The sequence below is a fragment of the Orbicella faveolata genome, unplaced genomic scaffold (genome assembly GCF_042242905.1).
Source record: "Orbicella faveolata isolate gen_17 unplaced genomic scaffold, um_ofav_v1 contig_13, whole genome shotgun sequence".
Taxonomy (NCBI): domain Eukaryota; kingdom Metazoa; phylum Cnidaria; class Anthozoa; order Scleractinia; family Merulinidae; genus Orbicella; species Orbicella faveolata.
Window position 1 is genome coordinate 5,413,875 of NW_028301540.1, and position 18,448 is coordinate 5,432,322.

The 18,448-nt window shown below is 40.5% G+C and overlaps 3 protein-coding genes and 1 pseudogene across 3 annotated transcripts; 1 reads left to right on the top strand and 3 right to left on the bottom strand.

Moving 5' to 3' along the window:
- Positions 1-206: 206 nt before the first annotated feature.
- On the top strand, positions 207-2,262 carry LOC149114728 (ectonucleotide pyrophosphatase/phosphodiesterase family member 5-like; annotated as a pseudogene).
- LOC110046360 (UPF0538 protein C2orf76 homolog) lies at positions 1,686-4,220 on the bottom strand. The gene is made up of 5 exons (XM_020752051.2): positions 3,964-4,220; positions 3,839-3,889; positions 3,123-3,160; positions 2,622-2,703; positions 1,686-1,953 (listed from the first exon to the last, which is right to left on the bottom strand). The coding sequence occupies exons 1-5, from the start codon at positions 4,121-4,123 to the stop codon at positions 1,877-1,879; spliced, it is 408 nt and encodes a 135-aa protein (XP_020607710.1). The 5' UTR covers positions 4,124-4,220; the 3' UTR covers positions 1,686-1,876.
- Positions 4,221-4,933: 713 nt separating this feature from the next.
- Positions 4,934-10,296, bottom strand: LOC110046357 (cyclic AMP-responsive element-binding protein 1-like). The gene is made up of 6 exons (XM_020752048.2): positions 9,514-10,296; positions 8,945-9,336; positions 7,668-7,932; positions 6,959-7,009; positions 6,181-6,356; positions 4,934-5,715 (listed from the first exon to the last, which is right to left on the bottom strand). The coding sequence occupies exons 2-6, from the start codon at positions 9,262-9,264 to the stop codon at positions 5,571-5,573; spliced, it is 957 nt and encodes a 318-aa protein (XP_020607707.1). The 5' UTR covers positions 9,265-9,336; positions 9,514-10,296; the 3' UTR covers positions 4,934-5,570.
- Positions 10,297-10,658: 362 nt separating this feature from the next.
- Positions 10,659-18,433, bottom strand: LOC110046355 (uncharacterized). Its single transcript, XM_020752047.2, has 7 exons — positions 18,347-18,433; positions 18,198-18,234; positions 17,443-17,521; positions 17,052-17,177; positions 14,534-16,826; positions 13,793-13,972; positions 10,659-13,104 (listed from the first exon to the last, which is right to left on the bottom strand). Exons 1-7 carry the CDS (start codon positions 18,414-18,416, stop codon positions 12,569-12,571), a joined length of 3,321 nt encoding a protein of 1,106 aa, XP_020607706.2. The 5' UTR covers positions 18,417-18,433; the 3' UTR covers positions 10,659-12,568.
- Between the last annotated feature and the right edge of the window lie 15 nt (positions 18,434-18,448).

An 18,448-nucleotide genomic window follows, 5' to 3' on the forward strand; every position in this document is an offset into this window, starting at 1 on the left:
ATTTTCAGTGAATAATACAACATAGAATTCCTGACTCATAGAATTTCAGGCAGCTAGTTTTTGTTTTTCATCACGGTCAGATTTGTTCCATCAATATCGGCAACCATTTACATCGAAGTCAATCCCCCTCCAGCCCCACCCTCCTCCGATCGCAGCACCTCACCTCCCTGTAAGTACATCAACTCCGACATAACGGCGGTTCGAGCATGACGAAAATTCCTGTTCTTAATACCTCTGCAGTGATTTGCTTTCTTCTCATTTTGACACCCCATGGCATCTTCCACGAAGCAGCGAAGCAAGAAAAAGAAACAGTCATTTTGATTGCTATGGATGGCATGGGCTGGCAGTACATTAGCGGGCAGTTTGCTGACACACCGAATCTGGATGCCGTGGGGCGAAATGGCGTGCGAGCAAAGCACACGATAAATGTTGTCCCCACTATAACCTGGCCCACCCACCACTCCTACCTTACAGGGCTGTACCCAGAGAGCCACGGGATCGTGTCAAACAGCTTCTGGGATCCCGCTTACAAGGAAAACTTCATCTACGATTATGACTGCTGAAATAACGATCCGCAATTCTACAACGCTTCCGAACCGATCTGGCTAACGCTGCAAAAGCAAGGAAGGCGAAGTGGAGATTATTTTTGGCCGGGGAGTCGTGGATACCGGGAAAAGCCCACTTACTACGAGAAACCTATTTGCCATGTTAACTGCAGTGCAATAGACCCAAAAGATCTTCCTAAATGTAGGAAAAAGACGCGAAAAACTTGGCCCAGTTACATCCACTGCCTACCTAATTACACAGAGCCTTTCACGAGCAGACTGGATAAAGTGATTAAGTGGCTCAGGTCAGACAAACCGCCGCTGTTGGTAAGGTGTACATAGATCAACCGGATTGGGAAGGGCATGATTATGGCCTGCAATCGAAAGAATACAAAGCCGCCATTGAAAAGGTTGATAGAGAGGTCGTGGGTTACCTTATAGATCGGTTGCGTGTCGAAAGCCTTCTGGAAAGTGTAAATTTAATCTTTGTCAGCGATCACAGTTTTGACCACATTTCATCTAGTCATCGCATATTTCTCGCTGATTTCCTCGACCAGACTACCTACATGATGACGGAATCGGGTGCCATGGGGCACGTCTGGCCAAAAGACGGTAAATTAGAAGAAATATTCCACAATCTCACGAAAGCACCGAACCCACACATGAAGGTGTACAAGAGAAAAGATATTCCGGAATCGTACCATTGGAAACACAGTCGCAGAATTCCCCCGATATTCATCGATCCAGCAGTGGGCTGGTCCATTGGGCAGTCCCGCGGGAGCTCCAACGCAACGTGGGTTTACGGGGCGCACGGGTGGCCACCCGAGGAGAGTCACAGTTACCCAATTTTCTTCGCACGTGGTCCCGCGTTTAAAAAGAATTTCGAGGTGCAGCCCTTCAGTATACTTGACCTTTATCCACTGATGTGTCATTTGCTTGGAATTGCACCTCAGCCAATTAATGGCTCCCTGGAAAATGCCGTGTCCATGCTAAGCGGTTACACAACAAATGGCTCTCTCACCGCTAGCCAAACTGGAGTTGTCACGCGGGCGTTGGTTATTGTACAGACTAGTTATTTTCCCTTTGATTTATCTTTGAAATAGCACGTGCATCCCTGACAGTAATATTTATTCCTAAGTGTTTTTTTATCTTTTCTGGTTTAATGACATTTTTTACTGTCAAAAACAGCAGGCCTAGTAAGACATGCTTAACAAGATTACTGCACTTCAGAAGTGATTAATAGTATCATAGTTTGTCAGTTAGAAATGCAAATTTTCTCGTATTTCAGCTTAGGAGGGTCACTGAAACGACATACAGTTCATTTATATTTTCTACCACTTCATCTCTGGATTAGCCTTGTATCTTTCATAATCTTCTTTCTTGAAAAAAGAGATTTCTGTTTCATTTTCTGTTAGGAAACATAGGAATAATATATTAATAGAAAGGAATTACTTCACAACAGCCATGAAGGATGCAAGGTTCACCTCACAGATAAGGCAATGACACTGCAACTTCATGGTATAAAGAGTTTTAAACGAACTTTAGTAGTGATGTGTAACTTATTTCTAACCTATCATACTTTCTTGTCATATTTCAAAACTCTAATATGTAAGAACCCATTTGTGTTTGAATATATTTTCTTTCCTAACCTCCATAGAATACTTGCTTTACAAACCCATAGAACATGTAAATATATTCAGCTGATTGTTTTTTTTTACATCATTTGCGTTGAATTTCTTCTCCTTGCCATGGAGATTATAGTTCGCTTTTTTACTTTTAATTCTGAGCAAGAAGTGCAAAATGTAAGAAGAGGGGGGGGGGGGGGTGGCAGGGGGGTTGAATGAGCAATAAGTGACTTATTGCTTAAAAGAGGGAGTGGGGTTCAAATATTTGACACAACAAGTGTACTGGCAATAATTTTTGTGGAGGAAGTCTGAACTTTGGCAACTAGCCTAAAATAAACTAAGTTACTTCATTCCGCACCAACTTTAATGACAGGCACTTGAGGATGTTTTGAGGGCAGCATTCATATAACTCATGACAAACTTTGAAGGCAAAAGCAAGACATTTACTTACCAATTCCACTATCAGAAAGACTGTGATCTGGTGTTAAAATGAGTTTCTGATCATCTTCTAGGACAATGACTGGATTACTTGTCTATAAAATAGAGAAACAAAGGGCTTTTAACCCCATATAAAAAAGATGGGGGTGCTTGTTGGAGATTTTGAAAAGAACTCCTAAGAGGTACCAAGATCCTGTTTTGTGGACGTGGCTTGAACTTTTTATCACCACTAACAGGTACCAATTTTAAAACAACACATTATCTCCTGTCATATATTTTGTCCTCCTGCTACTGCTGTGGACCTTTTGAGGCTGAACACCCCAAGAGGTACCAAAACTGCTCTCTTAACCCCTAAAAGGTACGACGAGCACCCCTATCCCTTTTATATGGGAGTAGCCCCCCCCCCCCCCCCCCCATGGCTGTTTAACCCTTTCTTACAAGGATCGTTTGCAAGAAAGTAGTCATCTTATTCAGTGTTTAGTTGGAATTCAATAGAATGCAATACATCTCTCACCTTGGCACCATGTGCTTTATGCTGAATTTTCATTGTGTCTGAAGATTTTTGAATAGAATCAAAATACATAATAAATCATACATGATATTTTTTTGTAAAATTTAAAGGCATTTCCACTCTTAAGATAAACCACTGATATACATGCAAGGTATGGTGACTGAATGATCAGTACGCTAGACTGCAGATTTAGATTAAAATTTTTACCACAATTGCTACTAATCTTGTAATCTGATTGGCTAATTTGCCATTGTCAATAAGAGTCCAGACAACGCTGCTCGCGTCAATGTGTCACGCAATGCCTTTTTCAGCTCATGCTCTGAAAAAATCATTTTCTTAGACGTTGATATTGTGGTAAAAAACAAACTGAATATGGTTTAGCGTTGTCTGTACTCTTATCGACAACGATATGCATCACCACAGTGGTCAAAATTTGTTGTGGACTCACGAGAAGCAGCCGAGTGAGTCCACAACATTTCAACCACTGTGATGGCACATATCGTTGTCGATATGAATACAGACAAGGCTAAACCACATTTAATTTGTTATACTGACCCAGGCAACTGTGTTGTGTTCTTGAGCAAGACACTTAACTCATTCAGTGCTAACGTTTCTCAACCCGAGGGCAGAAAGGGGGAAATTGAACTGTCATCTATACTAGATTAATAGCTGACATTTTCGCGCAATTGAAACATTTCCAAGAATATTCATCCACGAACCATATGCGAAGTTCCTGAAAGGAGGAGGTACATCAGGTCTTTTCTTTATCTCTGTAAATAAAATCATAACCATTTAAGTTTCTATACACAGGATACAAATTCAGACGGAAGGTAAAAAAACTCACCTGAAATTACAAAGTTCATAAAATGTTGGACCGTTTGCTCTAATGGCACGTCTTTGAAGACGACATACTTGATATTTCTGTATTCAAACGACCTTATCAGACGCACAGTTATAATCGCTCCGGTAGACTTTGCCTCTTTCTCTCCAATTCCGCTATCCATTGCCAAAAAATCTCATGAAGTACATAATGCAGATAACACAGCGCTACTCTCCGTCCGCCATGTTGAGTGTGGCTGAGCGACCACTCATTTAAAGGCCACTGGACCAAAGAACTGAGGGCTCATCTAGCCCACTCTCTCTGATCTTCCTCTGATAAAACCCCCAGGGACATAAACTCTCACATCTTTTTCAGTGGTGGATCCAGACCTTGAGCTTAGGAGTAGGGGAGGTGGGGGGGTTTGCTTGCCCTGCCGGCTTTTCTTCCTTCTGCATTTTTTTTTTACCCAAAAGAAAAGGGGGAGGAGGGGGGTGGGTAGGCGAGTATTAATCATAAACAGGCAACATAACACTGAAGTAACAAAATTCCATCTCTTACGTTTGTAATATTTGCGATTCCTGCTCCGTTCCGTTATAAACCACTCCACTTTTGCATGCTAAGGCAAGGCTGCAGCCAGTTTGAGGCGAACCGAAGCACTTGCCTCAGTCATTTGTATTTGCTTGTTTCTGTGGTTTCTTTTTCAAAGGGGGAAAATAAAACTTTACTAAATACCTAGGAAGATAATTTAACCATGGACATTACCTCAGTCAAATCAATCAAAAACTTTATTACAATGTCAAAATTTAGCTAGCCGAGAGGAAACACCCCTCTACTCCTCTAGTCATGATTTTTTTTTCTGGCTAGGGACTTGTAAGGTTGAAAGAAGTAGCCAGTTATTCTGCAAAGATTAGCAGCCTGCATGCATAAATACTGGAAAAGTTAAGACTACAACATTCATAGATGACTACAAACGGAGTAAGTGATAAACTGCCAATAAATTTTAAAATTTGGCTTTTATTCAACCATACAAATATCTTATGGGTACTACTTAGAGTAGGACACATACATTACAGTTTTACAAAGCTCTTATACTATTATTATGTTCCTAAATCTACATAATTTTACCGTATTTATACATCAAATACGAAAGAGATGGCACTGCTGTTTACATTAACATTGACAATAATCTGAATAAAATGCGATCGCCGGAAGTAAAACCTTCAAGACCATGGAGTTTTTTTTTTTATAGAAAAATCATGCATGCATGGCATTATTACAAACGAATAAAATGTTTGAGGGGTTATTTACAATGTTATGTTGTACAATCTCAATACTGTTGCTTTCAGTTATTGAGTGAGTTATTCAGAGCAGAATTCCAATGACATACAAGAGAGACAGACAACAAAGCCAATGATAGCATCTATTGCTGTCTAGCAAAACAAAGGCTGATTTTAGTTTTGCAACCGACCAGCCAAGAACTAAAAACGTTTTTACTTTGACTGATTAAAACCTGCTGTGGCAATATTTTCAAAACAAAGCTTGGCACATGCTCAGGCAAGACAGTGTTACTATCAAAAGTCATTGGAAACCACCCTTGACTAAATAATGTCTTCAGTGAAGTAAAACAAATTTCATTCAGACTTATGGCAATAAAGGTCTTTGAGTGTCTTCAGTTCTTCTATGAGAGTCTTATTTTGGTTCTCAAGGACAGCGACTCTGTTTTCTAGACACTTGACATACTCTTTCTTCTTCCGCCTACACTCTTTGGCAGCCTCTCTGTGAAAGTGACCATATTAGAAAAAGAAGGATTAGGAAAAGTCAAATAATATAGCTTGCACATTACAGGGCTCTGTACATGTATATGAAACACACTCAAATGAACACAACATAGATACGAATCATGACTAGAAGGAGTATAAAAAGAAGTCATTTGGGTACTTTCAGGCTGTGGACAAGGAGTTGAAGTCATGGGCACAATCACAATCAACATATCTAGCTAGTAGCAGAACAGCCTCCTACACAGAGCATTATTTTGGCTCATCATATCATGTACTCCTCCCCAACAAACTTCTTCTGAAACTGTTGTGGAGGAGAGCACAGCAAGATGAACAAAAAGAATGGTTGCCTTAGTAGAAGGCTGGTGGCAAGATGAAAGACTTGGTTGTAGGTTCACAGGACCAGTACTCTAACAATCAGGCATGGAAACCAATGCAAAGACCTAACTTTTAATGAGCATCTTACCTGTTCTTCATGAGCCTCATTTCTCGCTTCCGAGAAGCATCTTCTGCGATCTGTTGGCCATTTCCACCAATACCAGTTGAATTAAGGACAACACCTGGTGGAAGCTGTCCACGGATGTATTGCTGTTGTGCTGCTGGTATTGTGTACATTGTGCCTGTGTTGCTTACTTGAACTTGCTATAAAAACAAATCATAATAGGCCAGTCAGTCTCTGCTTCTCCTTATTATTAAATTACAGCAAATTTTCTTTAATGTCAGTGCTGAGATTTCTTGGTGGTAACTGAAGACAATATCCCTTTGTCAAAAAGAATTTCTTTATCAAAAGAACAGTTGAAAAAGTTTACTTGATTTTGATTGGCTAAACTAAAAGGCAGTGCAGTTCAAGTGTAACAGCAGTGCAATAAGTGTGACAGAAAAACAAGGATTAATATGAGTGTTAAGGCACAACAAAGATTTTCCAAGAATAGTACTTAACTAGTAACAGTGATAGTAGTAGTTAGTAATAACCTGATTATTCTTGAACAATTTGGAAATAATTTAGTAGTGGTAAATTTTTCACAGACCCCACTCTGCCCTTCTGGTTCATGCCAATTTGTTAGCCTTTGAAAAATTTACTCATGGTTATTTATTCCAGATTACTTCCAATATTGTGGTTATGTAAACAAAGTCAACACAATAACGGCAGCCCAAAGAAGTCTTAACTGTAAAGAAGATAGATGGAGGTCTCATGCACGTCTGGAACTTAAGATATTGCTTACAAAGTAATAAAGAACTCTAACCTGTACTTGGACCTCTCCTGGGTTTGCTGTATAAATATATTGTTGACCGTCCTGTAACAGTGAAAAATAAGATCTATAACTTCACAACCTAAATCAAACTTAGAACTAAAAGTATTTACCTGACATTAGTCTTCTTGTTTTCAAAATAAAAGGGAAAAAAAGAACTATTTAGGACTACTGCATATACAATTTTGTTGACTTGTATGTAATCTGATAAAATTGCAAACATTATAGAGATCATAGTATTCTCTTTAGGCATGGATCATACTATGCCAGAGGAATTTTAAAACGGAGGTTTCACTCTGTAAAAGCATCAAAAGTTTTGCGCTCACACTATGCCAGCAGAATTTAAAAATGCAACAATCACCGGTCATTTTGGATTTGTGCCTAACAAGGTAAACTCTTCCAGGGAAATCACATGATTCTCTTGGCACCATCATTTTTGAGAAGCTCCGTTTTCACAAATTTTTCCGTCCCCACAAAAAGGAAAAGCAAGAATTTTCAAATTCTTCCAGTTTGAAGGGCATTTTCGAAAAGCTCCATTTTCGTGATGGATTAGTGTGGACAATGGGCCCAATCAAAAAAAAAAAATTACTAACTACAATAATGGTAAAACATTCCATAAACAACGGTACACAAAGACTTAATTTTGATTTTTGCACCATACTTTATTTTGCCCAAGTTAAATTTATCAATTGCAGGGTTATACCTGTTGCTGTTGTTGATATTGTACGACAGCACCAGATGAATTTTGCGCCATGGGCACTGTTTGAAGTGCCTCTCCGGATGTAACAATTTGAATAGTTCCTGGAATGGTTACCGTCTGTGGTGTCTGTTGGTAGTTTAAAGTGCTTGTGGTAATCACAGCTATCGGTGAAGCACCCTCAGTACCGTCACTCTGAGCTTGAATATCTTCAGATATGGTTTCTACTTTTGCTGGGCTTTCAGAACCAGACAAATCGTTGAATATTTTCCTAGGAGAAAGAGTGAATAGATTATACAGTAACAAATGTTTCTTTACATCTTCAGTCAAATAACTACAAGCTGCCAACATAACTCTCTCTAAGTATTGGACCAGCTAAGTTTCTACAACTCTTTTTTCATTCGTAAAGTTGAGTCTTGAATCTCCAGGGATGGTAGAGTGTATTTTAAATTGCAGGAATTGTACAACTTGTAGGGGGTCTGGAGATATTTTAAAAATTACCATTTTCATGTATTTTTTTGCTTGAAATTGGGGGGGACATTAAATTTATCAAAATTCAATTTTCATGATACTTCAAGCGTTGAAAGGAATTAAGCTTGGTGTTTTAAAATATAATCAATCATTTTCCGTTTTCTCACAGCAGTCTTGTATCGATCGAGGCTTACACCGAGTTACCGTTGGATGACTCGACAAAATCACGGAAAGTCGACCATCCACAATTATATATTTATCATACACAGATAAGGAGAAAATTACAGCTACACCGCCGTCCCATTGGACAATATTCCCACAGGGTCAAGAGTTAACAGAGGAATAAGACAACTCTTAACTCCCAGGAAGAAGAAACATAATTTTTAACAGTTTGTCTCGCTTTACTGACCTCGATCGTTAAAACACTTTGATCATGGATTGTTCTTCTTGTCAAAACCAATCCCAAATCCGTCAAAATTTTGGTAAATAAGAAATCAGAGTCCTCACTTTCTCTGACGGGACTTAACCAAGGGTAACGTAACGAGACTGGAGTAACGGAACCGTAGTGATGGCGACATTTCGTGCTTTGTAGCAAACCTTCGCGCAATATCGTACGTCAGCTTTTACGTTCCCACGTACGTTTGATTCGAGATGTTTGAGTGGAACGAAAAAGAACACAAAAACACGTCTTTGTCTGAATATTAAACACGTGAAATATCACACTACATATTGTATGTAACGAGCCTGGTTGGATCATATTTACAAGGAAGCGATCGATCGAACTTCTTCAGTTTCTCGGACTCTTGGCGTACCTGTAAGATGGCCTCCTCGACAAAATGTCCCTTCGTTTTTTGCTTTCTTCGTCTAAAACCCCTCCAGTTGGATCATCGGGATCGTTTACTTGAACAGCCTGGGCCAAGCTAATTTGCTGACCTTGAAGGGAAGCGGAGTGTATTGACTGAGCAGTCTGTATTACGGACTGTTGGTTGGCCTGAATCACCGATGGCGTTTGCATCGGCGGAGGCATCGAAGTTTGCGGCGAGCTTTGTTGAAGAACCTGTCCTTGTTGAACAGTCACAGTGCTGCCGTTTTCCATCTCGGTCACATTGGCCTGGTCCTCAATTTGCTCCATGTCTGAATCGACGACCCAACGCTACAGGATAAGGAAAGTCGGGACGAGGGAAAGCTTTCTGTTTCGTGATCTCTACAAAGAACCAGAAGGAGAGAAACCGATGAGGCCCGCATCGCGATCGCTCGAGCAAATCCAACTACAAAGCGACCGAAATCTCCACTCGAGGAATCGACAAAAAATGTAACTAAAATTATTATCCCTTCGCTGTCGACTTGTTGGAATCTAGAAGAAAGAGAAAATGAAACTTACATGCTACGTCACTTCTACGTCACCCTGATTTCTTTACGCAGCCAGCGTGTCGTTGTGTTTCTTCTTCTTCGCGAGCAACAGCCGCGTCACTGTGGCGTCACCACCGAGCTGTCCTGCTACTGTGGGGTGGACCGGCCCTGCCGCGTCCTATTACATCATCATTACGTGAGAGCCTTGCCATTCAACGCCAAATATGGTGAAAAGCCCTCGGGGGCGGACTGGTCAACCGGCCCTGACGTCACTGTATTGGGTAGCCCGGAAATCGTAAACAGCAAATTCACGGAAGAGAGTGAGTGAAAATACAGAAATATCGTAGCACGATTACAATCCAAATGTCATCCTGGGACGTCATTTCCTTCGGCTTGGCTTGCGTCAAAAGTGACCGCGATAACTCTTAATTAAACTGGAACATTTTTCCAACCGCAAAAAAGAAAACCCTTGTACAAAACTTATATTTCTGTATTCGCTAAAATACAAATCGAAGTTCACCGTTTTGTCGCACATTCATTACAGTCAACTCATTTCTTTGCCACTTGCCGATATTTTTTTATCAAGTTTCGTGACGTAATGGTCAGTGGTCAGTGAACTAGATAGCGCACGGAATCACTCAAGTTTTCAAAACGTTTGCATATTTTTAAGTGACACGTTACACAATATTTTAATTGAGACGCTACATAATATCAAGTAACTTTTCCTATGATACGGACAGTGTATGTCAGTGGTGACCTTGATTTACGAGAACTAAATAAACAGTGTTTAATTGACTGGCTTCGATTCCCGCAAAATGGTAATTTCGATGTAAATAATATCACATCAAGTTCAATATAGTTTTATAAAAATATATAGATATATATATATATAAACCTTTTGCTTCTCAGATATAAATGTTTATAAGCCATAAGTCTAGTATAAACTTGAAGATATCGACTCGAGATCGAGGTGGCGAGACATCTTCTGTGTGTTTTCAATTCCCTTGGTGATTTTAACGTGCTGATTTTATTAACCTGGCATAACTATCGAGTCCAACATAGGTAATGTTTGTCACCCACTGCGCTTCACAGTTTACTTAAAATTTTTATATCTTCGAAAGATTAACAGAACACAAGCTAGTAGCTAGGCAGTAAGCAGAGGAAGCGTTTAACCTACCTTCCGTCCGACAAGCTTGAGAAAATCGGCGAAAATCAGCTCATCTTGCTTGACGCAAACTCTTTAGAGTTTCTATAACTCACTGCTCATGGTAGTAAGTGGCCATTAAACATCGATTGTGCCAGCTGCACGTGACTTTTCCAGAAATGAAACTACAAAGGTATTCCGAATAACCCTAGCTGGTTTAAAAATTTTATTTTTATCCAACTCCCACGCAGCGTTCTGTTTTATAAGGCTGTAATTAGCAACAGCTAATACGTACAGTCTGCATATTTTGACGTCATAACGCTCAACTCGCCCCAGTCTCTCGTCGGAAGCGCTGAAGTAAAAATTGCTGGCCCGTCAAATAAACAAACAAGAAAACAGCAGTTCTGCAAAACTGAACCAGAAGTTGCCTTTCACAGTGACAACACATAACTGCGTGACGAAGCTTGGATAAATAAAGAATGCAAGGCTGGCACTACGGCAGAGGGGCTGGTTTACTGTGGCCAATATTTCCACTTACGGTGGACCCCGTTAATACAGTCACCAACGGGCCATGAAAATTTGGCTTTATTAGCGGCGTGGCTGTACTAGCGGGGTAGGGCCAAATCTCACGACTGGTCTAAATTGAGTGACGTCTTAACAGATATAACACAATTACACTTCTAAACAAATGTTCCTTAACAAGCATTCAGAATACGGGTATAACTTAAAAAAAGGAGACTTGCATCAGTGTACGAAATATTAACGATGGAAAGTTGAGCATAACTGGTTCGAGTGGCCGTATGAACAGGGTAAAATAATGAAGGATTAAACCGGTTGGGGATTGACGGGGTGGCCGCATTAACGGGGTTTTCTAATAAGAAAGCGTATGGGCGTTTCGCCGGGACAAGAAAAAGTGGCCGTAATAACGAGGTGACCGCATTAACGATGTGACCGTAAGGCGCAGTTCCACCGTACAACATAAATCTTTCTCAAGGCTAGGACTATGATGAAAGAAAATACTACAGTCCAACCCCATCAGGGGAAATGAGAGTAGGTCGCTCAATAGGGGTTTGTTTACCTTGAATATTTTCACCATCGTGTTAACTTCTCAGTGAACATGGAGTCACTTCTAGACAATCATAATAAACGTTTGTTTGAATGTTTTTATAACTCGTCGCCTTCTATTTCGGACTCTAATCTGCCATCGCCTTCTCCAAAACAATCTGAAGTCAATTTACGTGTATTAAATTTTTGATGGTCGTTTAATAGGGGTAAAAACAGTAGAAAAACCCTCATCGGGATGTCAAAAGGATGGCCGTAGCCGCTTAAAAGAGGTGGCCGGTTAATAGGGGGTTTTATTTACAGTATTTAACTGACAATAATTTCGGAACTTTGATAACTAGATGGTCGCTTAATAGAGGTTCGACTGTACGACGGTTCCTTAAATTTGAATCTGGAAAAAAAAGTGAATTAACGAAATAAAAAATCGGAAAACCTCTATCAAGTGCATCATAAGACGAAAAGTTTCTTATATCATGTTGCTCCTCTCCATAGAAATCCGCTAGCTTAGTACAAGCCAAATTTTGGAGAAAGAGGATAGTTTATAGATTTCTTATTTCATGTCCAGGTTGTGTTAATATCTCAACTAGCGAGAGAGTGAAGGATAAAAGAATACAGAGTCTTCTTTAGCTAATGGTTATTATTACTTTCGTTCCTCAGATCAGCGAACGAAACAGCAAAAAGTAAAGTGCAGGTGAAAAAGACCGTACGGTAGCCTGCGAGATAAGCGTTCCCGTACGAGCAGAGTTTCTCGCCTGCTGGTTGCACGAATATTGGGGCGAGAGAAAAAACCGAAGGGCGCGGCCAGAAAGCGGAAAACGCTCTTTCGTTGGTACTGGAACTGATGCTTGCTATCAGGTTAACCGCAAGGAAAATGAGGCCTTCAAAAGAGAACAGCTTCTTTGTCGTTGCGCGTTAATCCCGTTTCTACCAACAAGTCTGACTGAAGCAGAATTCTTACTATACCAACAGCGCGCCTCCATGCTTCTTTCTTAGCGGTATAATCATCCCATACATCGCTTTCTGCATTACAAGACAAAATTTTCGACGCAACGGGATCGTGGAAACTATCAACGCTGAAACCCGCAGCATTACACGCAGGGATGTCAGAAACGTGTGCTGTCGCGTGATGTCGCGTGATTCCTGCCGTGATCTGGAGTTCACTTTGATCGTCTTCAGAACGTTCATATTTGAAACATTCAAGATTACCCAAAGAACATCCCGAGTTAACCACCTGTTCAACACGGGTAGACACTCCGCAAAGAGCGGCAAATTCCCCGGAGTTATAAAGAACGTTCCCCAAAAATTCTTTGAAACCTTGCGCAAATGCTGTGTACACCACAGGTCTGAAAATCTCCAAGCTTTCTTGTAACCAACCTGAAAGAGGGTTGAGTGACAAAGTCGGTTCCCTTTGTTCGCCTGCCAAAAAAAAAACAAAAACGAAAAACACAGAATTGTTAGCAGATATCTATGATGTATTGACCGAATGGAACGTTTTAAGGTTTTCGGTCTTAAATTTTGTTATGTTTATTTCACAAGGAAAATAACTACACCATTCATTCTCTAGAAATAGAAGTGCGTCAGAGCAAACTGTGCTCGCAATTCGGGCAAATCCCTTCTAGTCAAAATTGAGGTCTTTCACGTGTTCACTCTATTATTAGTTATTAAACACATTACAGGGGGTAGACGCAGTAGGTGGGCAGGGGTGGGGGGAGGAGACAGGTGGATTTATGGTTGATTCGTTGGACTGCTGATCGAACGGTCTGGGTTCGAGTCCTAGTTGGAGTTATTACATTGTGTTCTCGGGCATAGCCTCTTCCAGGCGTTCATTTAGCGAAAAAACAAGCGGCGAGAGAAAGCGCTTTTTTTTTATTTTTTTGGCGCGTCGCCCAGCAAAGTGAACGACTGGAAGAGGCTATCTTGGGAAAGACACAACTCTCACTGTGGCTGTCTTCATCCAGGTGTATAAACTGGCGCCAGTGAACTGTAAACTAAGGCTACAGGACAAAATGCTAGAGGTCCTACGATGGACTAGGATACCATCTTATTATAAGTAACCGCGTAACACCGATGTATTATGGAAGGAACTGGTAACCACTGTTCCTACCCGCTTTTTTCAGGCGCCGTATGCAAGCGATCTCAATTGCTCCTGCCCCAGGCAGCACTCGGCCACAAGAGAGGGCATTCTTCAAACGATAAATGGAATTCCAGAACCGTTCTTCCATGTCACAAAGAACATCTTTACTAGGGCTGCATAGCAGCACTGTCTGTAGTGGACTGCACGAATCTGAGAGTAATAGACGAGTAAATTAGGAATAAAACTAATTTAATTGATGTTGAGAATCAAGATCGTGATATTGAGTGATATAATGGAACCTAAGCTCCATTCCGGTCCACGTTTCCTGCCTTCGGGGGAGGAGCGCGGGCTCCTTTCCCGAACAGCGGCTGGCAATCGAGCCTAAATGGAGCCCCAATGATAGCCCCGATAGAACTAGTCCCTTTTTAACAACAACAGCCCGGTATAACCACCGAGCGTGCTAGCTGTATTGACTTGTATTGAGAACATCAGCCCGAGGTATTGGCTGTACGAACCGAGCATGGCAATGTCTGTACAAAAAAGATCAAGGGCCAATATTCTCCCAGTGCGGTCCTGAGCAAGCTTGGTTAATAAGAGATTTGTTACACGATGGAAAATGTTTCATAGGAATCCCACGGTTACAGACTGGAAAAGCAAGGCATACTTCAAGAGCGCTATTCTGATTGAGGACAGAGCAATTTGGTTGGCTGATTGTAGTTACTGGTTCTTTCAGTGAACTATAAACTTAGTCGTGTAATTAAAGTACATCACCTTTCCAGCTTGCTGTCCCCTTGGGTTCCTCTTTAACGAGGACATAGTGACAGGCCTTGATGCCTTTGACTTCATGATCGTCCCCAGCTTTGGACTTGCTCCGTCTCACCAAAGAAGGTGCCCAGCCGACGTCCCACGTTTCCATGGTAACAGGTCTTCCTACATCTTGCTCCCTTAAATCAGCAAGATAGGTTACTATTGTGGAGTCGGTAGCGTAGGACAAGAGTTGAAGAGCAGGATATGCAATGCTTTGAAGCACCTCTATACCTTGAGATGAACAAAAATCCCGAACTGAATCCTGTACAATTCCTTTCACGACAAGAAGACCAATTTTGTGCTTACGGAGGGTTTCTGTTACGCGCTGATGCCAGTCTTTCCCCTGACTGAAAAAAGATGCTTTAAAATCATCTTCATTCTCGATGATTCTGTGAATTGGGTATTCTTTGTTTAGCCCCACGTGGCGAAATTCCTCGGTAACATCGCCATTAACAAGGGCCACAGAGACTTGCGATTCAGACACCGACCTGCGACTTCTTAAAGCAGTGTTACACCATGTAGTGCACTCCAACAGGAGACCGTCCATTCTCTGGGAGAAAGAACTTGGTGGGCCTTGAACCAACTCTGCGTGAATCATTCTTAAAGGAATTTCCAATTCTTGTAGTGAAATTTTACCCGAAGACAGGAGGAGGGAATTCACCACCTCAATGGCAAGTTGCATTTCTTTTTGCTTGCCGTGAGAGAGACGTTTTCCAAGCTTTGATAACAGCTGCTTGTGTCTTTCAATTAACTTCAATTCGTCTGTTTGCTTTGGAACAACGGTGGACCTATCTTGATTTTGTTCTGCAAAATTTTCCTTGCCAGTTTTCCTATCATGTGGTGCTGAATTTACCAAAGCTGGTTTTCCAGCTTGACCTGTTTTGAGCAAAGACTGTAAACTGGTTTTACTTGTTGAAGAGGTTTCACGTTTTACGCGCGTTTTGCCATTACATGAAATGTTTGTAGTTGGATTTACAATACTTGCAGAAGTGTTCTCTGAAAAGAGTTCGTCCGTTGAACGTTGCCTAAAATGTCTACTCCCCTTGAATACTTCCGCCATTTTAACCTTTCTTCCGAAAGCTTTGCTCTTATTTTCTAGTTTTGCTGACAGAAGAGACAGCAATTTATCGCTTTCTTCCTTGTCTTTGCAACGAGACGAAGAAAGACTAAGTGGATTCACAAGTTTCTTATTCATAATGTGAGAAGATTCCACTTCGGTATTTTCTAATTTTGAGCAGTTTGTTTTATGGCATGTCTCAGTGCTTCTTTTACTTCTAACTTCAGAGGGAAATTTGTCATTTCTCTCCTTTTGAACTGTTAATTCAGCTATGTTCCTTCCTAGATCTTCGTTAACAGAATTACGAACCACCTCTTGAAATGACGCTTCAAATTCATCTTCGCCTTCATTTTCGTTTTCTATTCTTGACGATAAAGTTTCACTAGTGAACTCCAGTGATTCTGAAGGTGAGTTTGGAACATTGTCTGCATTGCAGGTTCCTTCTTTCTTTGGTGAGCTGAGTTTCAAGTCTCTGTCTTTATGTTCTACTGACAACATAGTTTTATTTGGTGCATTGGGGAATGCTCCTGGCTTTCTTGCATTGACCCAAGGAGATGAAATATTTTTACTGTGAGCATTTGTGTCTCCCATGTTCACTACAAGCTTGCCATGTTCTGACAAAACATTCCTTGAGGTCTCATCGCTGTTGACTGAACGTAGATCTCTGCTAATCTCTTTGTCAGAACTTGTCATTTCCAGTAGATCACTGTGAGGAAGTTCCATTGTTAGGCAAAAGTCTTTAATAAACCCCGTATTAGTTCCAAATGGGATATTGACATCAGTCCCAGTGAGGTGAGCTTGAACTCCTAGGATATGGCCAACACCCCCTTGGATATGACCATCAACCCCTGGGATGTGACTGTAGACCCCTGCTATTTGGCCATCAACCCCTAGGATTTGACCATCAACCCCTGAGATTCTACCATTGAAATACCATGATATGTCATTGTCATCCCCAAAATCATTGTCAACATCACTCTCTTCCAACTTTTCTGATCTTTCACCAAGACCACGTGAAGATCCCACATTTGATCCCTTGCCTTCTGCCAGGCCAGCCACATCATCACCATTAGGAGCTGAGTTTGACATCAGGTGACCTTGCAAAGCTTCAAAAACTGGAATGGACATTTCTTGACAAACCGTTTCACACACTTCCAATGCATCATCAAGAAGACGTACAATGATTGGAACAGGGACACCCTGTGGTGTAATAATGATTAACGTGATGTTTATCATCCATTGTAATTTAATATATTTCCTTATATTGGTTTCGTTATCATTTTTCTCATTTTTATTCTGTAAGAGCATTGAGATTTCTTAATGTAATGTGTTAGAAATAAATTATTATTATTATTATTATTATTAATTCATCAGTAACTTGTCTATTGAAAATGTATCAAGATAGACATTTAAAATGTCATCTACCTGATCTTGTAAATCATGCACTGCTGTGCTCCAGAAACCAGCCAAGCAGACCAGAGTTTTGCAGTTTGTCCTGTATTTCTTGTACTGGCCTTGGCAAGCATCATTAATAACAAAACCAGCTGGATGCTACAGATATTTAAGTAACAAAACAACTGTGAGATACTTTGGAATTGACACTTTGTTGTAAACAATTTTTTAGGTCTTCCAAATGATTTTTAGGAGGTTTAGGAGTTTGAGGGCATTGGAAAATGTCATTCTACATCTGTGTACAGTTTCATGTTAGTATTCCAAACGCGAGACTTACCACATCAGCAAATCAATACCATGCATGCCTCATTGTAGTTGCAGTTTTCACCTATCCAAAGATGTCAGTGATATAGAAATTACGTACCTGTATGTCAATGAACTGCAACAACTTGGACGTACTGCTGCACATCACAGCCTCATCATCTGACAAACAGCATTTCAAACTGGGAACACGACAAACATATCATTCATTTATTTGGTCAGTAAGTCGGTTGGTTGGACTGTCAGACAGACAGACAGACAGTCAGTCAGTCAGCCAGCCAGCCAGCCAGCCAGTCAGTCAGCAGACAGACAGCCAGCCAGCCAGTCAGTCAGTCAGTCAGTCAGTCAGTCAATTAGTCAGTCAGACAGCCAGTCATTCAGTCAGTCGTCATACAGACAGTCAGTCAGTCAGTCGTGATGAGTCAGTCAAGTGATGAATACTTAAGTTTTCTGTGGTGCATGTACATGTGTTCACTACTTTCAAATCTAACAATGCTGTAATTTTGAAAATATAAAAAATAAAGAATTACGGTTTTACATGTAAGTTTAAATTAGACCAAAGAATACAAGTCATTATTCATTCTGCTATTACAAAAATAATCAATAAGCCTGAGAAACCACAATGTGTGTTGTCAGAATTAATTAGTTATTTTATTTTCTTTCGTTTTCCTAATGTAAGTAAGTAACACCTGCTGTAAATAAGTAATGTACACTGTAGTATCGAAGTAGCCATGGCACAGTACTTTGTTGTTGTATTTTGTAATTTGTGATACGTGTAATTTGATGTGTTACTTTTAATCAATAATAATAAAAACAAAAACAAAAAAAACATGTTTGAAAAAAATTGCATTATTATACCTGTGCAGTGGTCCCAAAAGTGTTTTGACAGATGAAGCTGGAAAATAGTAATGAGGAAAATTGCATCAAAGATAAATATCTCATTAAAAACCCACAGGGTTAGAATGTAAAATTACATACTTTAAATGTTTTTCGTTGTATTTCCTTACCAAGATCTCTTGCCACAAAAAGATTGCTGTTACTTTTCGCCATTCGGCAAAAACCGAATCCGTCCGCCATGTTTGTTTTGCTTGGTAACCTGGTCAAGTGTA

Bases quoted from the DNA above. Each gene is read 5' to 3' on its own strand.
- LOC110046360 (XM_020752051.2), bottom strand. From the start codon at position 4,123: ATGGATAGCGGAATTGGAGAGAAAGAGGCAAAGTCTACCGGAGCGATT. The intron at 3,890-3,963 runs GTGAGTTTTTTT...TTTTATTTACAG, and splicing joins TATGAACTTTGTAATTTCAG to AGATAAAGAAAAGACCTGAT. The intron at 1,954-2,621 runs GTAAGTAAATGT...GTTTCCTAACAG, and splicing joins TCTTTCTGATAGTGGAATTG to AAAATGAAACAGAAATCTCT.
- LOC110046357 (XM_020752048.2), bottom strand. From the start codon at position 9,264: ATGGAGCAAATTGAGGACCAGGCCAATGTGACCGAGATGGAAAACGGC. The intron at 7,933-8,944 runs GTACGCCAAGAG...TCTTTCTCCTAG, and splicing joins TCGAGGAGGCCATCTTACAG to GAAAATATTCAACGATTTGT. The intron at 5,716-6,180 runs GTAAGATGCTCA...TCACTTTCACAG, and splicing joins ATGAGGCTCATGAAGAACAG to AGAGGCTGCCAAAGAGTGTA.
- LOC110046355 (XM_020752047.2), bottom strand. From the start codon at position 18,416: ATGGCGGACGGATTCGGTTTTTGCCGAATGGCGAAAAGTAACAGCAAT. The intron at 18,235-18,346 runs GTAAGGAAATAC...ACTATTTTCCAG, and splicing joins TTTTGTGGCAAGAGATCTTG to CTTCATCTGTCAAAACACTT. The intron at 17,178-17,442 runs GTACGTAATTTC...AAATATCTGTAG, and splicing joins TGCAGTTCATTGACATACAG to CATCCAGCTGGTTTTGTTAT.